Here is a 21282-nt window from a genome sequence, read left to right on the forward strand (position 1 = left end):
GCCCACAGCACTTGGTGTCTAGTTGGACCCTCTTTTAATACTGTTATCTCTCTGGAGCACTGCAATAATGAGAATCATTATCCCTCTATCCCTCTTTATGATGCTCATTACCTGACCAGGCAAGAAGTTAATGTAGGGGAAAGAACACTGGATTCACAGTTCAAATCCCAACTCACCTGCTTATATATCATCTGTGACCTTGAATATGTTATTTCGGCTTTCTGGGTTTCAGTCTCTTCTATAAAATTAATCAATCCACAGATATTATTAAATGCCTATGATGAGCCACGCACTGTGCCTGGAAATACAAAGACAAATATGGTCCCTGACATCAAGGGGTTTATAGTCTAATCAAGGAGACAACATGCATATTGTCTATACACATATATGCATGTATATGTACATAAAAGGCATATACAAAGCAGATACAAAATAATCTTGGTTACATGGAAGGCACTAGCAGCTGGGGGACCAGGAAGAGCCTAAGGCAAAAGGTAGCTCTTATGCAGAGTCTTAAAGGAAACCAGAAATTCTAAGAAGCAGAGGGAAGGAAGGAGAATGTTCTGGGTATAGGCTAGTGTAAAGACACAGAAATGGCACAGAGGAAACATAGTTTGGCAGTTAGGTGGCAAACCCTGGACATGGAATCAAGAAGTCTAATCTTCCTGAGTTCAAATCCCAGCTCAGACACTTAATAGCTATGTAACCCTGGGCACAAACCCAGTTTGCCTCAATTTCTCATTTGTAAAATGAGCTGGAGAAGGAAATGGCAAACCACTCCAGTATATTTACCAAGAAAACCCCAAATGGGGACGTGAAGAGTTATACGACTAACATGACTGAACAACAAACAAACAACAAAATAGTTTGGCTGGACCATAGTGTTCATGGATGCATGTGTAATATGTAATAAAGCTAGATGTAAAGAGCTTTAAATGCCAAACAGAGGAGTTTATATTTGACTCTAGAGATAGTAAGGAGCCACTAAGCTTAATGAGTAAAGGGGGAATGTGTGGGTGGTATATGACATACCTGCATAATATGCAGGTCAGACCTGAAATCACATTTGCAGCTGTGTGAGAGAATAGATTCGAGTGGAGAGGCCCTTGAAGGAGGGAGACTAAGCAAAAAATTATTGCAATAGTCTAGGCCAGTGGTTCTTAAACTTTTTTATCCTAGGGCCTCTTTATACTCTTAAAAAATTATTGAGGATCTCCCCCCAAAACTTTTGTTTATCTAAGTTATATTTATAGATATTTATTGTATTAGATATTAAAGCATCTTATTATTATGAAAATAGTTTTGACCTCATGAACCACCTAAAAGGGTCTCTGGGACTACCTGAAGGGGTCTCGTGGTGGTCCCCAAACTGCTCTTTGAGAATTGTTCTCTATGTATTAGATGATAAGGACCTGGAGTAGGGTTATATGAGCAAAGGGAAGGGGACATATGGAAGAGATGGTCAGTTTGGACTTGATCTCTAACAGGCCCTTCCAGATCTAACAGTGTATCACTCTAAGTTTAAAATTAGTCCAGCTTCCTAATAGGAAAGTACTACATATTCCACATCTCACAATCACATACATAGCAGCCGCAAGACAGAGAACTGATCACTGAGGTCCTCATGGCTTTTACTCCAAAATCCTCCATAAACCTTTCTCTAATCATCCAAGACTTCCCTGGTAAAAAATATTCAAAACAAAACAAAAATACCCATCCTGAAAAGCAAACATTTCAAACATATCTGACCATATATATTGTATTTCTCATCCATAGTCTTCCCCTTCTTCAACAAACGAGGGACATGTACTTTCTCATCTCTTCCTCATGGTCAAGCTTGGTTATCATAATTATATAACATTCAAATTTTTAAATGTTTTCATTGTGTATAATGTTGTGCTATTTCTTTTTATTGTTAGTTCGTATGTTTTCCCACATTTCTCTAAATTCTTCATGTTTATTATTTTTTATGGTGCAATAATATTCCGTTATATTCATGTACCACAATTCATTAGGCCTCTACCTTATTTCTAGTTCTTTGCTTCACACAAAGTGTTGCTATGATTATTTTGATGTATGTGGGACCTTGGCTTTCTATCTCTGATCTCTGAGATATGTACTCAGTAACGGAATCTCTGGGACAAAGAATAAAGATATTTTAGTCACTTTTTCTCCTATATAGTTCCAAATTGTCTTCCAGCATTGGTGGACCGACTCACAGCTCCACCAGCTCTGTATCATAAGATCATGGTATTTTAAGTGCCCTTAGAGTTCATCTCTAGGAGTTTTTCACCTGGCTCTCATGGACCTACAAGGGTTCTGTATATGGTTTTCAGGAAGTCCATAAATTTGCATAGGAAAAAAGTTACATTTTTATTTTCACTAATTTCTAACTGAAATTTAGCATTGTCTTCAATTATTTGAAAACATCGTTCAATTGAGAGGTCCACAGCCTTCACTATTCCGACAAAGGGGTCTACGTCACACATAAAATGTTAAGAACCTCTGGGCCAGGGGCAGTGAGGGGGCATACATAGTGAATAGAGCAATGGCCTTGGACACAGGAGAACCTGAATTCAAATCAGGCCTCAGATACTTGACACTTACTGGCTGTGTGACCTTGGGCAAGTCACTTAACCCTGATTGCTTCGCCTCCCCCCTCAAAAGAAAAAAGAACCTCTGGCTTTGTCCAGTCACCTCATTTTATGGATGAGGATTTGAGATGATAAGAAGTTAAGTGAGTTGTCTAAGATCACAAGAGTAGTGCCTAACAGAAGCAGCAGCATACTTATCTTCCCATAGTCTCCCCAACATGAATTATTTCTATCTTTTGTCATCTTCGCCAATTTACTGGGCATAGGGTAAGCCTCTGGATTTACTTTAATTTTCATTATCATCATTGAGTTTGGAGCAATCTTTCAAATGGTTGTGAGGAGTTTACAATTCTTCACTGGAGGGGAGAAGCCAAGATGGCAGCTTGAAAGCAGGGACTTGCATGAGTTCCCCCCCAGGTCCCTCCAAACACCTATAAAAATGGCTCTGAACAAATTCTAGAACTGCAGAACCCACGAAATAGCAGAGGGAAGCAGGGCTCCAGCCCAGGACAGCCTGGATGGTCGCTGGGTAAGGTCTATCACTCACGGAGCTGGAGGTGGAAAGGAGCAGAGCCCAGTGTGGGCTGCGCCTGGACCAACCAGACTGGGAGCTGGGCGGAACAGGCCCTAGTGCCCTGAATCAGTGAGCTGTGGCAGTTACCAGACTTCTCAACCCACAATCACCAAAGATAACAGAGGTTAGTGGGAAAAACTGCGGGGGACAGAGTAAAAGGAGTTCGCCATTCGGCCACCACCCTGGGGGTGGTGGAGGTGATGCAGCTCTGAGGCTGCTTACAGAGCAACAGCTGCAGTTGCTTCAGACCTCAGGCCCACCTGGTGGGAGGAATTAAGTGGAGGATCTGAGCAGGAGTGCAGAGCTGGCTTAGATCTGAGTCCAGTCCAGGTTGGCGGTTCTTGGGGGAGGAGTAGCGCTGGTGTGGCAGAGCTTGCTGTGTAGAAATAGCTCTGAAAACAACAGCACAGACCCTCAAGCTTGGGACAAAGTACTCTATACTCCAAAAGCAGTCATACCCCAACAAAAAACTCAAGGGTCAAGTAAGTTGACTGGGAACATGGCCAGGTGCGAAAATGCACTCAGATTCAGACTCAGACTTTGGAATCTTTCTTTGGTGGCAAAGAAGACCAAAACATACAGCCTGAAGAAGTCAACAAAGTCAAAGAGCCTACATCAAAAGCCTCCAAGAAAAACATGAACTGGTCCCAGGTCATGGAAGAGCTCAAAAAAGACTTGGAAAAGCAAGTTAGAGAAGTAGAGGAAAAATTGGGAAGAGAAATGAGAGTGATGCGAGAAAACCATGAAAAACAAGTCAATGACTTGCTAAAGGAGACCTAAAAAATACTGAAGAAAATACCACCTTAAAAAATAGACTAACTCAAATGGCAAAAGAGCTCCAAAAAGCCAATGAGGAGAAGAATGTCTTGAAAGGCAGAATTAGCCAAATGGAAAAGAAGGTCCAAAAGACCACTGTACAAAATACTACCTTAAAAATTAGATTGGAGCAAGATAGTGACTTTATGAGAAATCAAGATATTATAAAAACAGAACCAAAGGAATGAAAAAATGGAAGACAATTTGAAATTTCTCATTGGAAAAACAGCTGACTTGGAAAATAGATCCAGGAGAGATAATTTAAAAATTATTGGACTCCCTGAAAGCCATGATCAAAAAAAGAGCCTAGATACCATCTTTCAGGAAATTATCAAGGAGAACTGCTCTGATATTCTAGAGCCAGAGGGTAAAATACAAGTTGAAAGAATGCACCGATCACCTCCTGAAAAAGATCCCAAAAAGAAAACTCCTAGGAATATTTTAGCCAAATTCCAGAGCTCCAGATCAAGGAGAAAATACTGCAAGCAGCCAGAATGAAACAATTTGAGTATTGTGGAAACACAATCAGGATAACACAAGATCTAGCAGCTTCTACATTAAGGGATCGAAGGCCTTGGAATATTATATTCTGGAGGTCAATGGAGCTATTCAGGAGAATTAAAACCAAGAATCACCTACCCAGCAAAACTGAGGGTCATGCTCCAAGGCAAAATATAGATTTTCAGTAAAATAGAGGACTTTCAATAAAATAGGGGACTCTCAAGCTTTCTCAGTGAAAAGACCAGAGCTGAATAGAAAATTTGACTTTCAAATACAAGAATCGAGAGAAGCATGGAAAGGTAAACAAGAAAGAGAAATTATAAGGGATTTACTAAAGTGGAACTGTTTTATTTACATTCCTACATGGAAAGATGATGTGTATAATTCATGAGACCTCAGTATTAGCGGAGCTGAAGGGAATATACATATACATATACACGTGCACACACACATGCACACATTCACACATAAATATATATATATATCACACACACACACATATATATACATATATATATATATATATATATATATATATATATATATATATATATATATATATATATATATATATATATATATATATATATATATATATATATGTAGACAGAGGGCATGGGTGAGTTGAATATGAAGGGATGATACCTAAAAAAATAAAATCAAATTAAGGGATAAGAGAGGAATATATTGAGAGAGGGAGAAAGGGAGAGATAGAATGGGGTAAATTATCTCGCATAAAAGTGGCAAGAAAATGCAGTTCTGTGGGAAGGGAAGAGCGGGCAGGTGAGTGGGAATGAGTGAATCTTGCTCTCATCAGATTTGAGGGAATTCCCTGAGGAGGGAATACCATGCACACTCAATTGGGTATCTTACCCCACAGGAAAGAAGGAGGAAGGAGATAAAAAAGGGGGGATGATGGAAGGGAGGGCAGATAGGGGGAGGAGGTAATCAAAAACAAACACTTTTGAAAAGGGACAGGGTCAAGGGAGAAAACTGAATAAAGGGGAATAGGGTAGGAAGGAGTAAAATATAGTGAGTCTTTCACAACATGAGTATTGTGGAAGGGTTTTACATAATGATACACATGTGGCTTATGTTGAATTGTTTGCCTTTTTAGGGAGAGTGGGTGGGGAGGGAAGGGGAGAGAGAATTTGGAACTCAAAGTTTTAAAAGCAGATGTTCAAAAAAAAGTTTTTTGCATGCAGCTAGGAAATAAGATATACAGGTAATGGGGCATAGAAATTTATCTTGCGCTACAAGAAAGTAAGGGAAAAGGAGATGGGGGGGGGGAATGGGGTGATAGAAGGGAGGGCTGACTGGGGCAACCAGAATATATGCCATCTTGGAGTTGGGGGGAGTGTAGAAATGGGGAGAAAATTTGTAATTCAAACTCTTGTGAAAACCAATGCTGAAAACTAAAAATATTAAATAAATTAAATTTTAAAAATAGAATTAAAAAAAACAATTCTTCACTGGAGAAGAGTTTGTTCATATGGACAAATCCAAGGGACCACTTTTCCTTTGGGGATTACTCTTACATATTCGTTGTCTCCATATCTTGAATGTCATACCTCTGTCCCAAATGACCATGGAGTCTGTAGGGACCTATTTCAGAAATGATCCCTTTTCTCCAGGAAAGAGTCAGTAGCAGAGGAGTTAGGGGCAGGGGTTTCGAACTCCATATGTGGCAGTGGTGCCTCTGGTACCCCTTTCCCTCTGCCCAGGTCATTTTACTTCTCTATGTAGTTTTTACATGGAACAAGGCCATGATATCCGATATCTCATCAACAGGAGCTCTGCTAATAGACTGCTTTAAAAATAAAATTACTAAAAATAGCTCAAAAGTTCACTTCTTTAGTTTGTTATCATAGGAAGAAAAACAAGCTCATCTTTCTAGTGGACACTATCGTTGTCCAGAGCATTTGAGTGCCCCCAATAACCACTGTGGATCCTCCTGCTCACACAGCATTGGGAATTCATTCTGTGTGACTCACATAGAATAAGAGTTCTTTTACCATATGGCCTAAAGGAAAGAGAATGTATGTGTAACAGAGCAGTGTTGGTAGTAACATTTTTGACCATCTGGTAAATCAGTATACAGTGCATGTAGCCAGGAGTATTCATAGCATTTGTTTAGCTATATGAACTCAGCTTTTAACCTGAAATAACCTCTGATACATTAAGCTAAGATGGGATTGTTTTTCCAAAATTTCTTGAAATTTGGCCCATGTTCAAATTATTTTTCTGTTCATTCATTTATTAATGGGAGTGGGGTTGGAGGACAGTGAGAGAGTCTAATTATGCAGTCCGGCAGCCAGTTTGTGATTAATAGAGCGACCCAGGAGCACAAAGAGGTTAAATTACTTGCTTGGGGTCACACAACTAGTATGTGTCAGAGGCAGAACCTGAAGCCAGGTCTTCCTGACTCTATGGCTCACCATCTAGTCACTAGTGAGGGTAGTCCACAGTGGGTTTCAGTGATTTATTAAGAAACCTTAAAATACATAATTGAAAAATTATCTCATTACCCTATATCTTAATAGAGTTATATTGTCACTGTTTCCAAAATTATAATTTTTTATCTATTATTTCAGTGTATCCTGTACTTTTCATTTTTCTTTTGTTTTTTGAGAAATGTGTAAATATACAAATATTTTCAAAAGCCAAATATTTATATCATAGTATGTTATTAGTAAATCAAAAAATTATTTAAATTTCTCTTGAATATCTTAGATTGGAACGATCAGAGATTTAGAGCTGGAATGAATATTGGAGGTCATTATTTCCATCTAAACCTACCCTTATTCTGAACTTCTTTATTTCTGTCAAGGGTATGATCATCCTTCCAGTGACCCAGGTCCACAACTTTGGAGTTTTCCTGGATTCCTCAATCTGCGTTTCTCTGCGCATCCAATCAGGTGCTAAGTAAGTCTTGTCCATTCAGCTTCCACAACAGTGCTCCCATCTGTCCCCTTCTCTCTACTAACATAGCCTCTACCTTAGTTCAGGCTCAGGACCTCATCATCTCTCCTGTGAACCAATTGGTCTCCCTACTAAATGGTTTCTCCCTTCTATAATCCAGACTCTACACAGCTGCCCGTGTTGTTCTTTTGTTTAGTTTTGTCTTGTTCGTTCGTTTTTTCCTTTTAAATTTATTTATTTTTAGTTTACAACATTCAGTTCCACAAGTTTTTGAGTTCCAAATTTTCTCCCCTTCCCTCTCCTCCCCCACCTCCTAAAATGGCATGTAATCTCATATAGGTTCTACATATACCTTCACATTAAACGTGTTTTCACAATAGTCAAGTTGTAAAGAAGAATTATAACCAATGGAATGAATCATGAGAAAGAAGAAACAAAACAAAAAGAGAGAGAGAGAGAGAGAGAGAGAGAGAGAGAGAGAGAGAGAGCAAATAGTTTGCTTCAATCTGCATTCAGACTCTGTAATTCCTTCTCTGGATGTAGATAGCTTTTTCCATCATAAGTCTTTTGGAGCAGTGTTGTTCTTAAAGCAAAGGTTTGACCTTCCTTGCTCAACAAACTCTAGTGGGTCCCTATTATCTCTGAGATCATGCACGAATTTCCTTTGAATTTAAAGCCCTTCATATCCAGGCTTCAGTCTGCCTTGAGAGGTTTATCGCATATTAGTCCCCTTCATGCACTCCATGTTCCAGCCAAATTATTCTTGTTAATTTTCACATGAGACATTCCATCTTCCATCATCCCTCCTTTTGCACAGGGTGGAATGAACCAATTCATAACCTCTTCCCCTTAGAATCCTCAGCTTCTTTCAAAGCTTGGTTCAAACCCCACCTCCTACATGAAGCTTTTCCTGATCTTCCTAGCAGCTAGTTCTTATGACTAGTTCCTATGAACTATTTGCGCCCGAACTGTGGTAGAGCCTTCCAAGTTTGCATTGGTCCAGTCAGCCAGTCAGACACACTGTACCTGGACCCCAACATAGGAATGTCATTTTGGTCTTCTTCAAGAATGAAGGACAACAACCAACCAGCCAGCTGCTAGTGCTTTGCCCCCCCAAGTTAGCTTTGTTTTTATTTTCTGCTATCCACATATTTAAGTGTACACATTGTCTCCACCAGTAGGAGATAAGGTTTTTTTTTTTCCTTAACCACCTCTGCCCAGAATAGTGACTGGGATATAACAGGTACCTAAGAAATGCTTGTTGATTGACTGACCTAGTCTAATTCCCTTAGGAGGAGATTGAGACCCAGAGGAATGATATTACTTTACTGAGGTCACACACAAAGGAAGTGGCAAAGTCCATTTTTGAACCATGTTACTCTGACTATAGAAATCACTTTAACAGACTTGTTATCTGAGTACTCCCCAGACATTTGTGTTTAAGTGTCCTACTTGAACCAAGCAAATATTTGCAACTAAGTGTTTACTTGTCTAAGTTATTCTAATGATTCTTTCAGCATATCTCTTGATTTTTTTTTACCTTGGTTAAATGGACATTTTTTTCCCTTGGACAGAGCAGATCATACCAGTAAAGACTGGATCCAAATCGGAGGTCAACTGAACCTACAGAAATTAGGATGGTTTCCTGAATTCTTTCGCTGCCATAAAGACTGAAGTCATCCATGTGAGCCTAAAGTGTGAGATGTTCCTGGCCTAGTGACCAGTTAACCTAAGATCTGAAGATGGCGCAGTGAAAGACTCATTTATCTGCTTAAGACTCAGAGCCAGTCCCAGCCAGCCATGGGAGAAAATGCAAGCATATGGTGGAACTTGCTAGGTGAACATCCTCTCTGCACAGCCTGGAAGCAAGAAGCAGAAGGGTCCATTTATCACCTTGCTAGTATCTTATTCATAATTGGCTTCATGGGAGGGAGTGGATTCTTCGGGCTCCTCTACGTATTCAGTTTGCTGGGATTGGGCTTCCTCTGTTCTTCAGTCTGGGCATGGGTAGACGTCTGTGCTGCTGATATATTCTCCTGGAACTTTATCCTGTTCGTCATCTGCTTCATGCAGTTTGTTCATGTGGCCTACCAGGTTCGCAGTGTCACCTATGACAAAGAATTCCACGAGCTCTACAGCAATCTGTTCCAGCCCCTGGGGATTACGTTGCCTGTCTTCAGGAAGATTGTTTTGTGCTGCCAAGTGGTCTCGTTGGAAAAGGAGCATTGTTATGCCATGCAGGGCAAAACACCAATAGATAAACTTGCTTTACTTGTGTCTGGAAGGTCTGTACCCACCTCTTCACGTTTTCTCTGTGTGTATGTTAGTATGTATTCCCTCTCTGTTAATCTGTTTCCCATCTTAGTATGCAGTGGCCCAAAATAGAGTTTAGCAAGAAAAAATTTACTCTTTAACTGCTACCACCAGACCTTCCCTGTTTTTGCCTTAATGGTCAACTGAATCATCCCATACCTGTGGCTACAGAGGCATTCCTTCACATCAGTTTTAATGTAATAGGGAATTCCAGATAGAGGCATCTTGGCTATGAGAGCTATCAGTAAGGAGAGGCAAGACAAAGAATTATGTAGCTGAAGCACGTAAACATTTCAGGTAAACAAACAGGTCAAACATTTCTTCTCACAATACCATAGAAGTGGCAATTCAGATAAAAGTGTGTGTCTATTTACTATCATGCTTTGCTTATTACCAATCTAAGGCATTCCTAGCCAAAGAGAGATCAAGAAATCTGAAATCTCTTAAGTTACCTTATTGATAATTTATATGCATATATGTATATTATCCTTCTAATTAGGGAAAACATGAATTTTATTATTCACTCCCAATTACAACAATTGTTAGCAATTATGAAATAATGCACAGTATGCTTTATTGTAGAAAATCCTAAAATACTCAAATAAATATTAGATCTTGTGAATTAAGCAATTTCCTCCAATGATAAAAGTTGAAACCTACCCATGCCTACCTATCTTGTGTAACTTTTGCCCATATCCTCCCTTGGGGGATCCATTCAACATGCCAGATGCCTTCCTCGAAAATTTAGTTTAAAAAATCCAAACTTAGAGAACAGAAATTGGTGGTGGCGATGGAGAAAAAGCAGGTTTTCCTTCCTTCCTTCTTTTCTTGCTTCCTTCCTTCTTTTCTTCCCTCCTTCTTTTCTTCCCTCCTTCTTTTTTTCCTTTCTTCCTTCTTTTCTTCCCTCCTTCTTTTTTTCCTTTCTTCCTTCTTACCTTCCTTCCTCCTTCCTTCCTTCCAGTGGTTCAAATCAGCAGCCAACATATAACATAATTTTACAGGCATGCCTGGGGCACTGATTTGCCCATGGTCACACGGTCATTAAATGACAGAATCAATACATGAATCGAGGTCTTCTTAACTCCAAAATTGACCCTCTATCTACTACGCCGCATTGTGTCTCCTCAACCATTCAACAAGGACTTATGACGTACCTACTCTGTTCCAGACATTGCGTTAGGTGCTGAGGTTACAAAGAGATAAGCTAAGACAATTTCTTCCCTCAAAAAAGCTTACGTTCTGCTCAGGGGATATGACATGTATGCAAGAGAAACAGGAGTCACTTTATGTTATCAGGGCATTGATAATAGAGAAGAATCAGGAAAAGTCCTCTTCAAGTAAGTGTCAGAGAACCTTAAAGAGAGCTCCAAGATGGGCAGTTGAAGAGGGAAGTACCCCAGGACCAGCCTGTCAGCGAAGGGGCAGAATCTGAAATGTAGTACACAAGAAATAGCAAGGAAGCTGATTGTGCTGGAATCTTGTGTGTAAGGGGGACTAACTGATGTGTTGTCAGCCAGCAAAGACATTTTGGAGTAAGACTGTGACTAGGAGTTAATATTTTATACTAGAGATAAGAGAGAGCCATAGGGCTATCGGAGCAAAGCAAAGGAGCACCAGGGTCAGATCTATGGTTTGGGAATATCAATTTGGCAGCTCTGTGGAAGATAAATTGGAAGAAGGAAGAGACTGAATGCACACAGACCAATTAGGAAGCTGTTTCAATAGTACAGGCCAGAGATAATGGGGACCTGAACTAGAGGGATTGTAGTTGGAGTGGAAAGAGGGGGATGAAGATGAAAAATATTATCATGGTAGAATTGTCAAGAATTAGGAACTGATTGGATATGAGAGATAAGGTTAGGGTAAGGGTCAAGAGTGACTCCTAGGCTGTACACTATGGTGACTGTCAGAATGGTAGTTAGATGGGGCAGGGGATAGATCTGGAGTCAGAAACATTCTTTTGATTTACTAAGCCTAGGATGCCCTCAGAAAAAGGATTGAGTTTGGTTGGGCAAGTTTTGTATTTAGATGAATTCCTGCTGGCCTGTAGGGATTTAGTTTCCATTTGGACAGTCTCTTCCCTTAATAAAGCTCACAACACATTCTATAATCTTTCTATGAATCAATATCAAGTTCTTGGGTCTGAAATATTCACCTCCTTCCCCTTTTAGAAAATTAAGATATGGTTTGGAGTAGTAGTATGCGCTTTTAATTCAGCTTCAGACATTTACCATCTGTGTGACCCTGGGCAAGTCACTAAATCCTTGTCTGCCTCAGTTTCCTTGTCTGTAAAATAGGGATAGTAATAGTATCTCCCTTCCAGGGTTGATGTGAGGATCAAATGAAATAAAAATTGTAAAGTTCTTTGCAAACCTTAAAGTACTATATAAATGCTAGCTCTCATTTAGTTCTCTTGGAAGAAATCGTCACATTAGAAGGAAAGATGGGGTAAGGGAGAAATATATGATTGCTTAGTTGTATGTTTACTCTTTAAAACAATTCATAGCATAGTAGTCCAGTTAAAATTGGGACTTGATTTTACACTCAGATTTTCAGGCATAAACCTGTAGCATATAATAACATGAAGTTTAGAAAGTATTATAGAGGTAGTCCCCTGACTTCTATATGCTAGGCTGATTATGCCTTTTTATCTCTGATAGACCTTCTACAGAGGTCTCTATAGCTCTAGCTCCTCTCTTAATCCCAGAGTCCATGTCCCCTAACTTTCAACTTCAGCTTCTGGCTTCTATCTCTAGCACCAATTCTTGGAATGCCAGTGCCCTCAGGCCCTAGAAATTGAGGTGAGGAGAGAGTGAAGTTCAGGCACTAGGAGTGTCAGTTAGAGGACAGAATACTGCTAATGATCCAGAAAAGGAGAGTGAGAAAGCAACAACAACACAGGTAGGGGAAGAACCAAGGGATGATGAGGTCAGGAAAACCCAAAGAAGAAAAGGTATCCGGATGATGGTCAATGGTATCAAATGGTCTACCTTTCTTCATCTTGTGCACAAAGATACCATGAAAGATTCTATCGGATGCCTTTCTGCAGTGCATAGATGGTATCTATTATGTTGTCCTGAATTACTAAGCCTAGGAATCCTATCTTAAAAGGAATTAATTTGGTCCAACAATTTGTTTTTAGATGAACCCTGCTGGCCTACAGGGATTTAATTCCTTTTGTATGGTCTCTTCTTAAAGCTCACAACAGTACCTTTTTACATTTTTGATTTTACTAGGAATCAGTATCAAGTTCTTGAGTCTGAAATACTCACCTCCATCCCCTTTTAGAAAATTGAGATGTAGCCAGGAGTGGTGGTTCACACCTGTAATCCAGTGACTTGGGAGTTCTGAGCTGCAGTGGGATAAGCTCATTAGGTGTCCACATTAAGTTTAGCATGAATATGGTGAGTCTCAGGAACAGAAATCTACAGGGTTGCCTAAGGAGGGGGTGAGCCGGCCCATGTCAGAAATAACAGGTTACAGCTCTTATACTGATCAGAGTAGGACCATTCCAGTAAGCATGTACTTCCAGGCCAAGAGGGGTAGGGATACTCAATCTTAGCAAGGCAAGATAAGGAAAGGTGAGGCAAATGAGATGGTTGCCCATCTTTTGTCTCTCCAATTCACCATAATTCCTTAAAGATGGCTGACAGTCATTGAGCAATCACATCTACAGATTATTTCAGTATCCTTTTTATGCTATGGTCCAGAAAATCACATCCCGTTCTCTAATGCTATCTTTAAAATCAACTACTCATTTCCTCTATCCTACTTTATCTTCTAAAAACCTTTCCTTTGGTTGGAAGAACTGATGGAAGTAGTGCATGTGCCTCTGACTTCTTCTGTTTCCTGCCTGGGTTCTTTCTGACAGTATCATCTGTTCCCAACCTTCAGATTTGGCCAATCTCAAGAGGATCTCCATAACGTTCAGAATGCATGACCAGAAAGATAGCATAAGTCCTAATGGGCCATAGCAGGTCATCATAAAAATACTTGTATACCCCTTTTCAGAGAATTACCTGGCACAACTCTTTTTCTCTGGAGCCAATAACAGATGCCCCCATTAGGGGCTCACTCTACTTTTCCTGGAATGCTAGGGAGCCGAGGGGTATTCCTTCAGCCCTTTTACCCTATCACCAAGACTAGTTTGTACTTAATGTCCATATATTTATTGATGGCAGCATGGTGACACAGTGGGTAGAATCCTAGGCCAAGAGTCAGGAAGAGTCATCTTCATGAGTTCAAATCTGGCCTCAGACACTTACTATCTCTATGACTCTAGGCAAGTCACTTAACCCTATTTTCCTCAGTTTGTTCATCTGTAAAATGAGCTGAAGAAGGAAATGGCATACAACTCCAGTATCTTTGCCAAGAAAACCCCAAATTGGGTCATGAAGAATCAGACACAACTGAAACTAGTGAAGAATTTGATGGTGTGTGAAAGAAACACAAACTTGACACAGATGGTCTCTGCAGGTCACAACAATAATTTCTTTGTCCTTAATACTTCCAAAAACTGAAATTCTCTCTTACTTGAGAAAGCAATGTGGTATAATGGAAATTGTGCTGAACTTTAGAGTCAAGAGAGTTCAAATCCAGCCCCTCGCACTTACTTGCTATGTGACCATAGTCAAGCCTCTTAACTTTTCTCAGTCTCAATTTCCTCATCTAGAAAGCAGGTTAACAAAACCTATAGTCCTTTACCACACAAGGTTGTTGTAGGGATCAAATAAGATAACACAAAATGCTTCGCAAATCTTTATCTGTATAAGTTAGAAATCATTATTTGTGATTTTCCTGGCTTATAACAACAAAAAAAATTGCTTGCCCCAGATGACTTAAAAATTGTCTCTCATTCCTTTTTTGAGGACCTTAAGCTTCCCCACTTCTTCTGTACTTTCCCCTCTTCATCCTTTTTTATTCAGTTATGCCTGACTCACTGTAAACCCCTTTGAAGTTTTGCTGGCAAAGATACTAGAGTGGTTTGCCATTTTCTAATCCAGCTCATTTTATAGATGAGGAAACTGAGGCAAACAGGGTTAAGTGACTTTCCCGAGGTCACACAGCTAGTAAATGTCTGAGCCTGGATTTGAACTCAGGAAGATGAGTCTTCCTGCCTGCAGGCCTAGTACTCTATCCACTGCACCACCTAGCTGCCCCCTTCTAATCTTCCAGGTGTGAATAGTCAGCACTTAACTATCTAAAGTCCTAATTGCCACAGCACCAGCAGAGGAGGAAACCATGCTCCACTCCAGAGGGGAGCAATTGTATCACTTAGGATGACAGCATCTGAGGCAGAGTCCTGCCTGTCCCATGCCAGTTGTAGCCTGTGTTCCTGGCCTCCCAAGATGACTCTGTGAATATTTTCCCCCTATAGAAACATTTTCCCACATAATGCTTACCCCCTACCATACTATTGGTATGTTCCTGAACTTAAGGCACATTTAAGTCCTTGTGTGTTGACCTGAGGACTTAATTATAATTTATCACTGGATTGCTACAGGAAAAAAATGTGTTGCTTGTTCCACACAACCAATTTATACATGAACTTTGGAATGTGACCATTAATTTGAAGTCTGCTTGAATGTATAGTTATTCATGTTGATTCTTTGAGAGAAGGGAATGTTTTATTCTTTGTCTTTGGATGAATAATGCCTGGCATGTAGTAGGCACTTAATAAATGCTTGTCAATTGCTGACCATTAATGTATGCACTCCACCTTTTGTGTGAATGGAGAGAGTTTTGGGTTGGTAAGAAAATGGGGAGATGATCCAAAGTGCCCCTAGTATTAGAATGCCTCTTTCTTATAATTGTACAATTCATGCCCATTGTACTTGGTGTAGGATCAGAGTGACGGTGGATGGAGAATTTCTGCATTACATTTTCCCCCTTCAATTCCTGGATTCTCCTGAATGGGATTCCCTTAGACCCACAGAAGAGGGCATTTTTCAGGTAAAGCATGAATGAACTGCATTACGGACAAATTAACCTGATTATGCACAAATAAGAAAATGTAAAAGAGAAAAATAGTACAAAAATCACTTGTTTTAATTAGTGTTATACTGTGTAAGCTTTTTTAAAAAATGAGATTTGCTTTCCTAATATGCTCAGTTCAAGCTTATAATATATTATACGAACACGTATAAAACTGACTATAGCTATGGAACACAATTTTATATGATAGGAAGAAACTAATGACAAATTTGGAAAAATTGTTTTAGATAATCAAACTGTGTTTAATTCAGACTGTATTTTTAAAACCATTGGAGGACAACTATCAGACTTTGAAATTCATCCATGGGACAATTTAGAAATAAACTAAAATTCAAAGATATTTTTATTGCTAGACAGGAGGTCATTTTGTATTTTCTAGGCAATGCCATTCTCTTGGGTATCATGAGAAGTTATAACATCTGTTTGGCTCTGTTGCATCTAGTTATTTTGAAAGTTAAGGGCAAAGTAGGCCCCATTCATATCTGAAACATACCCTTTTGTATAACCTATTTATATATAGAATGTGGGCATCCAAAAGTATAGGTCTTGAGATAGTTTTATTTTATTGCTTTTGTTTTGGTTGGTTGGTTGTTTTGGGAGGCAATCGGGGTTAAGTGACTTTCCCAGGGTCACACAGCTAGTAAGTATCTGAGACTAGATTTGAACTCAGGTCCTCCTGACTACAGGTTCAGCACACCATCCACTGATCCACCTAGCTGCCCTGAGATGGTTTTATTTTATTTTAAACTTGCTTTGTAATAATTTATGTGTTTTTAAAAATTAATTTTAATGCATAAAATAGTATCAGATCTTATTAGTCACTTCTTTTAACTCTCCATCAGAACTCTGTTTATCCATTTATTTCTATTCACTCCTCTCACATGATTATAGTTAGTGTATTCTGTTTCCATTTTTTACTTCATCTTATTTCATAAAAGTCTTTCTATATTTACATTTCTCACTATTTTCAGTCTTAATTACATTATAGTGTGTATTTTAGTAACATAATACAATTTATTTGACAAGGATCCTTTAATTCTAAACTTCACAAACTGCTTCCTCCCCCTCAATATGATAATTTTACTATTAACATCTGCTTATTAGAAATATATATATATGTATACACACACGTGTGTGTGTATATAATGACAGAGATATGAGACGGAATCAGTTACATCTTTAAATGAACTTATGTTTTATTAGTCATAATAGCATCTAAATATATTTGAAAAATGTACAAGACATCTTGTACTCAGTGTAGGGAAGGTGTGTTTGCTTATTTATGGATTCTCATATGGATTCATAGGTTCGATAATTCTGTAGCCCAGGAGTTGGGATCCATGGTTTTAAATCACAGCAGGGCCGGAAGCCTCTAAAACACAGAACATCTTATTAAATTCTCAGTAGCTGTGGTCATTTTGGATACTTAACAATTCATAACAGCACTTTCCCCCTGTGCGCACGTGCACATGCACACACACACACACACACACACACACACACACACACACATTTTTGGAATATGTTGTAGATTACCAAATTCTATCCTTTAATTTAAAAGGGAATTAAATGAAGAATAGAGGAAATAAAATGGCAGCATGGTTTTCTTTTCTGATGTCAACAAAACCAATTCAAATGCTATCCACAAGGAGAGAGGCTGCCTGTGTTTATATTTGGTTCCTTTAATCTGTTTGTTCATGGTCTTGTATTTTGCAGGTAACCCTCACAGCAGAGACTGACTGTCGGTATGTGGCTTGGAGGAGAAAGAAACTGTATTTGCTCTTTGCTCAGCATCGTTTCATCTCCCGCCTGTTTTCTGTTTTAATTGGCAGTGATATCGCTGACAAACTCTATGCCTTGAATGACAGGGTACATATGGGGAAAGGCCATCGCTATGACATCCGGTTACCTAACTTCTATCAAGCTGCCACCCCAGAAATAGCCAGATCACCCCTTACAGAACATTTTCGAATAAACACCAGAAGATACTAAGCTAACCATTTCCAAATGGCAACTTTTTTAAGTATAAAAAATTCTCTCTTTATCATTCCCAGAATTAAATAGAAAAATGAAATGGCAAAACTTGAGTTCACCAATATTTTTATAAATTATACTGGGAAGTCACAAGGCCAATGCCTCTGGTTAAGAACGACTATTTTCATGCACCATCTCAATGTATTTTTTGCAACTGGACCACTCTTATGCATCTCAAATGCTTTGGCACAGTTAAGCAGTTGGTATTGATTTCTCTGGTGTGTCTGATTGTTATTCTTGTGGCAGGGGGAGATCAATAATCATGGTATCTATTTGGTGCCCCTTGCATCAGAACTGGAAAAGCAAAATTTTATATGCTCAAATCCTTTATCCAGTTTATTCAAGCCTATGCCCAGTGATTTCTTTAGAGGAGCTATACTGGTCAGCTTCTCTCTCTCTCTCTCTCTCTCTCTCTCTCTCTCTCTCTCTCTCTCTCTCTCTCTCTCTCTCTCTCTCTCTCCCCCCTCCCCCCACCCCCACCGCTTCTACCACCAATTTAGTTCAAAGCAAATGCTACATCAGCTGTGGCTTTCACAGTTGGTATTTGAAAAAGCTGCTTTGATAGAAACAACTTCTTGCTTTGCAGTGAGTAGAGGTTGTTTATTTTCAACATAATACTAGTTGTTGTTACTTTGCAAATAAAATAAATTCTAGATAATGTAAAATGCCTTCTTAAAAGACTATTTTTAACTATAAATAATGCAAAGAAAAAGACATTACATGCAAATGGGTCATATTATAAAAATGATGTCATCGATGTCATTGCTAAGAGTCATCTAATTAGAAAGAAGTTACATACTACTTCCTTCTATTGTTAATGTTTTATTGAAAAAGCAATGGCACCAGCTGTACAATAACCATTATAAAGCAACAACACAAACATGGAAGTCTGTTTTAAAACAATTCTTTCCATCAGCTTTGTCAGGAAGAGACAAAAGGCAAAAGCCCCTAGGCACTGAACAGCTCTCAATACTTTTTATTCCTTTTTTCAAAAGATTGCCCATAAGCTGGGTTTTGTTGCACTGGGGCAGACAAGTCACAGAAGTACTGTCTTGCTATTTCTTAGCATCAGAGAGCTAATTTTAAAATGTTCTGGGTCCTGCTGATAAGTATTTAACAACTGCCTCACCAGGGAAAAAACAACAACAAACAAAAACAACGTACCCACAACACACTTTTTTTAAGCAATCAAGGCTAAGTGACTTGTCCAGGGTCACACAGCTAGTAACTGTCTGATGCCAGATTTGAACTCAGGTCCTTCTGACTCCAGGACCACAATACACTTTTAAGTTCAATCTGTATTACTAACATTTTCTCCATTACTTTCTCAAAATCTAGAAAATCAACAAAACAATAAAGGAAGGCCCAATTTGAAGAGTTCGCTCATTTCCGAGGTGTAAGTGCTCACAGTGAAAATGTAATAATCTAGCTCTCACAAGCCTCAAAGCATGTCCCTAGAAAGGGACCTTAGTGGCCATTGAATCTAATGCTTTTGTATTATGACCATGGAAACTGAAGCCCAGAGAGATAAGGTGACCCACCCAGGGTTACATAGATGAGAAGCAAAAGAGCCAGTATTCAGCCCCATGTCCTCTGACTCTATGTCTTGGCAGCTGCTATAGATGGCAGTCAAGCTCCATCTTGGAATGCCTATTTGGAGTCAACTGTGGGGTCGTCTTCTAGTTTATCACAAAACTGTGTGGCTCTTTACAAGTCCCTTATTCTCTATCAGCCTCAAAAACACATTCTTCATAGGGTTCTTATGAGAATCAAATGAGATAATAAATGTATATTGCCTTTCAAACCTTCAAGTATTTTATTAAATGTTACTATTATCATTATCATTATTATTATTATTTGTTTGCTTCCAATACATTAGTGGATTGACGATCTCATTCATGTTGATACTCCTGCCAATAGGATTCAGGCCACTGCAGGCAGATTCATTCCTGTCCATCCCACAGTCATTAATCATCCATGACTGCCCAACATTCTGGAGGTCTTCCTCATGGTCTCTTCTTGTAGCATGGATACCAGTGAAGTACATGAGCTTTCTATGGATTGTCCCTCAGTCTTGCCACGTGACTTCATATTTTCTGGTCATACATGTCATTGGTATTATTCTTTATGGTATTTCTCTTGAATAATTCATCATATGTAACATATTACAAATTGTTTGTGTCTTCCATGCACTTTTCCATCATTCTCTGAGTCAAATTCAACATCATTTCCTTGGACATTTCTTCTGCCTCCCTTCTTTTGGCAGAGACATGGGAAACTAGGAGGGTAGAAGCTTACCAGATGTTGTGCTAAGCACTTTACAAATATTATCTCATTTAATCCTCAAAATTCTGGAAGGTAGGTGTACTTTTTATCTCCATTTTACGGTTGGAGAAATGAGGCAGATTAAGTGAGACACATGCAGGGTTTTATGGTGGCTGGATTTGAACTCACATCTTCCTGGCTCAGGATCTAGTGTTCTATCTTCTGTGCCACCTACCTGCAGGCAGATGCAGAGCAGCTTCCTGACTCCACATCCATTTTCGAGTTTTCTCTTTTCCGGTACTTCATTCAAATCTTCCCATGTCTCATCTTTCTCAGAACAGTTCGCACTCGGCTTCCCGTTAGGCACATTGAAAGCATTTCCTCCAACTAGAGTCCATGTAGTAGTCATAACCTGCTATGCTTCAGGCTTTTGGAAGATGTAGTTACAAAAGAGAACACATCTTTCCCTCTTCCCCCCAACTCATATTGAAATAAAATAGATAAAATGGAATAGGGAGCCAAGGAAGATCAAAGACTATGGAGGAGAAGGACTGAGCTGAATAAGGATGGCAATAAAAGGAAAAAGGGCGAGGGATTTCTGCCCTCAAAGATGGCAACCCTAAATCACAGGGATAAAGGAACAGGAGATGGGCTTTTTCCAGATATTGGATTGGGGTAAAACCAGTTGATCAGGGTCCCACATTCTAGAGTCCTTTGATAATTGAACATGGTGTCATTGTGGAGACAGTGTCATCAGCTACTTCCAAACCCCAAGGAGTGGTGGGCAGAGATTTCTGGCCTGAAATCTGGGTCAGTAAATATCTAGTCATCACATTGCCAGACTGTGACTGAGCTCATAGTTGGTTCCATCTCTGTAGTCTCATCCTAAGATAGCAGAGGGATGAGCTAAACCCAGAAGCTACTCCACACATGAAGCATGCACACAGCTCCTGGTGTCTGGGGCTCATGGTGTTTCTGGATCCTTGAGGTTCTATATAATAAGCCTATACATGCTCTACAACCCGGGTCACCAAGGCAATCTGAATTGCATTACTCCCGCTCCCTTCGTACATTTCCCTTAGGCTCCATATTTTGTGATTTCCTTTTCCTTTTAGTACTTCTCTTGAAATTCACCTGCGCAAAAGCTTTGGGAAGTGGTGATGATGGGGGTGGGTGGGCACAATGAGACTTTTCTCAGGTACCATATGTCTTACTTGAGGCTCATCATAAATAAACATAGAGAGGGTTCTTCATATATGAGTTAAAAAT

At 39.4% G+C, this 21282-nt stretch overlaps 1 protein-coding gene across 4 annotated transcripts in view; it reads left to right on the forward strand.

Moving 5' to 3' along the window:
* Positions 1–18413, forward strand: part of POPDC3 (popeye domain containing 3) — a 41722-nt gene extending 23309 nt beyond the window's left edge. For 2 of the 4 annotated variants that reach the window (XM_036767036.1, XM_036767037.1), the window contains exons 2-5: positions 7316–7410; positions 8982–9692; positions 15564–15672; positions 17431–18413. In XM_036767036.1, the coding sequence (XP_036622931.1) occupies positions 9208–9692; positions 15564–15672; positions 17431–17706 (870 nt within the window). In that variant the 5' untranslated portion in view covers positions 7316–7410; positions 8982–9207 and the 3' untranslated portion in view covers positions 17707–18413. The remainder of the gene's footprint in view (positions 1–7315; positions 7411–8981; positions 9693–15563; positions 15673–17430) is intronic. The other 2 variants (XM_036767038.1, XM_036767039.1) reach the window with 2 other exon arrangements.
* Positions 18414–21282: the final 2869 nt, after the last annotated feature.

The sequence above is a fragment of the Trichosurus vulpecula genome, chromosome 7 (assembly GCF_011100635.1).
Source record: "Trichosurus vulpecula isolate mTriVul1 chromosome 7, mTriVul1.pri, whole genome shotgun sequence".
Taxonomy (NCBI): domain Eukaryota; kingdom Metazoa; phylum Chordata; class Mammalia; order Diprotodontia; family Phalangeridae; genus Trichosurus; species Trichosurus vulpecula.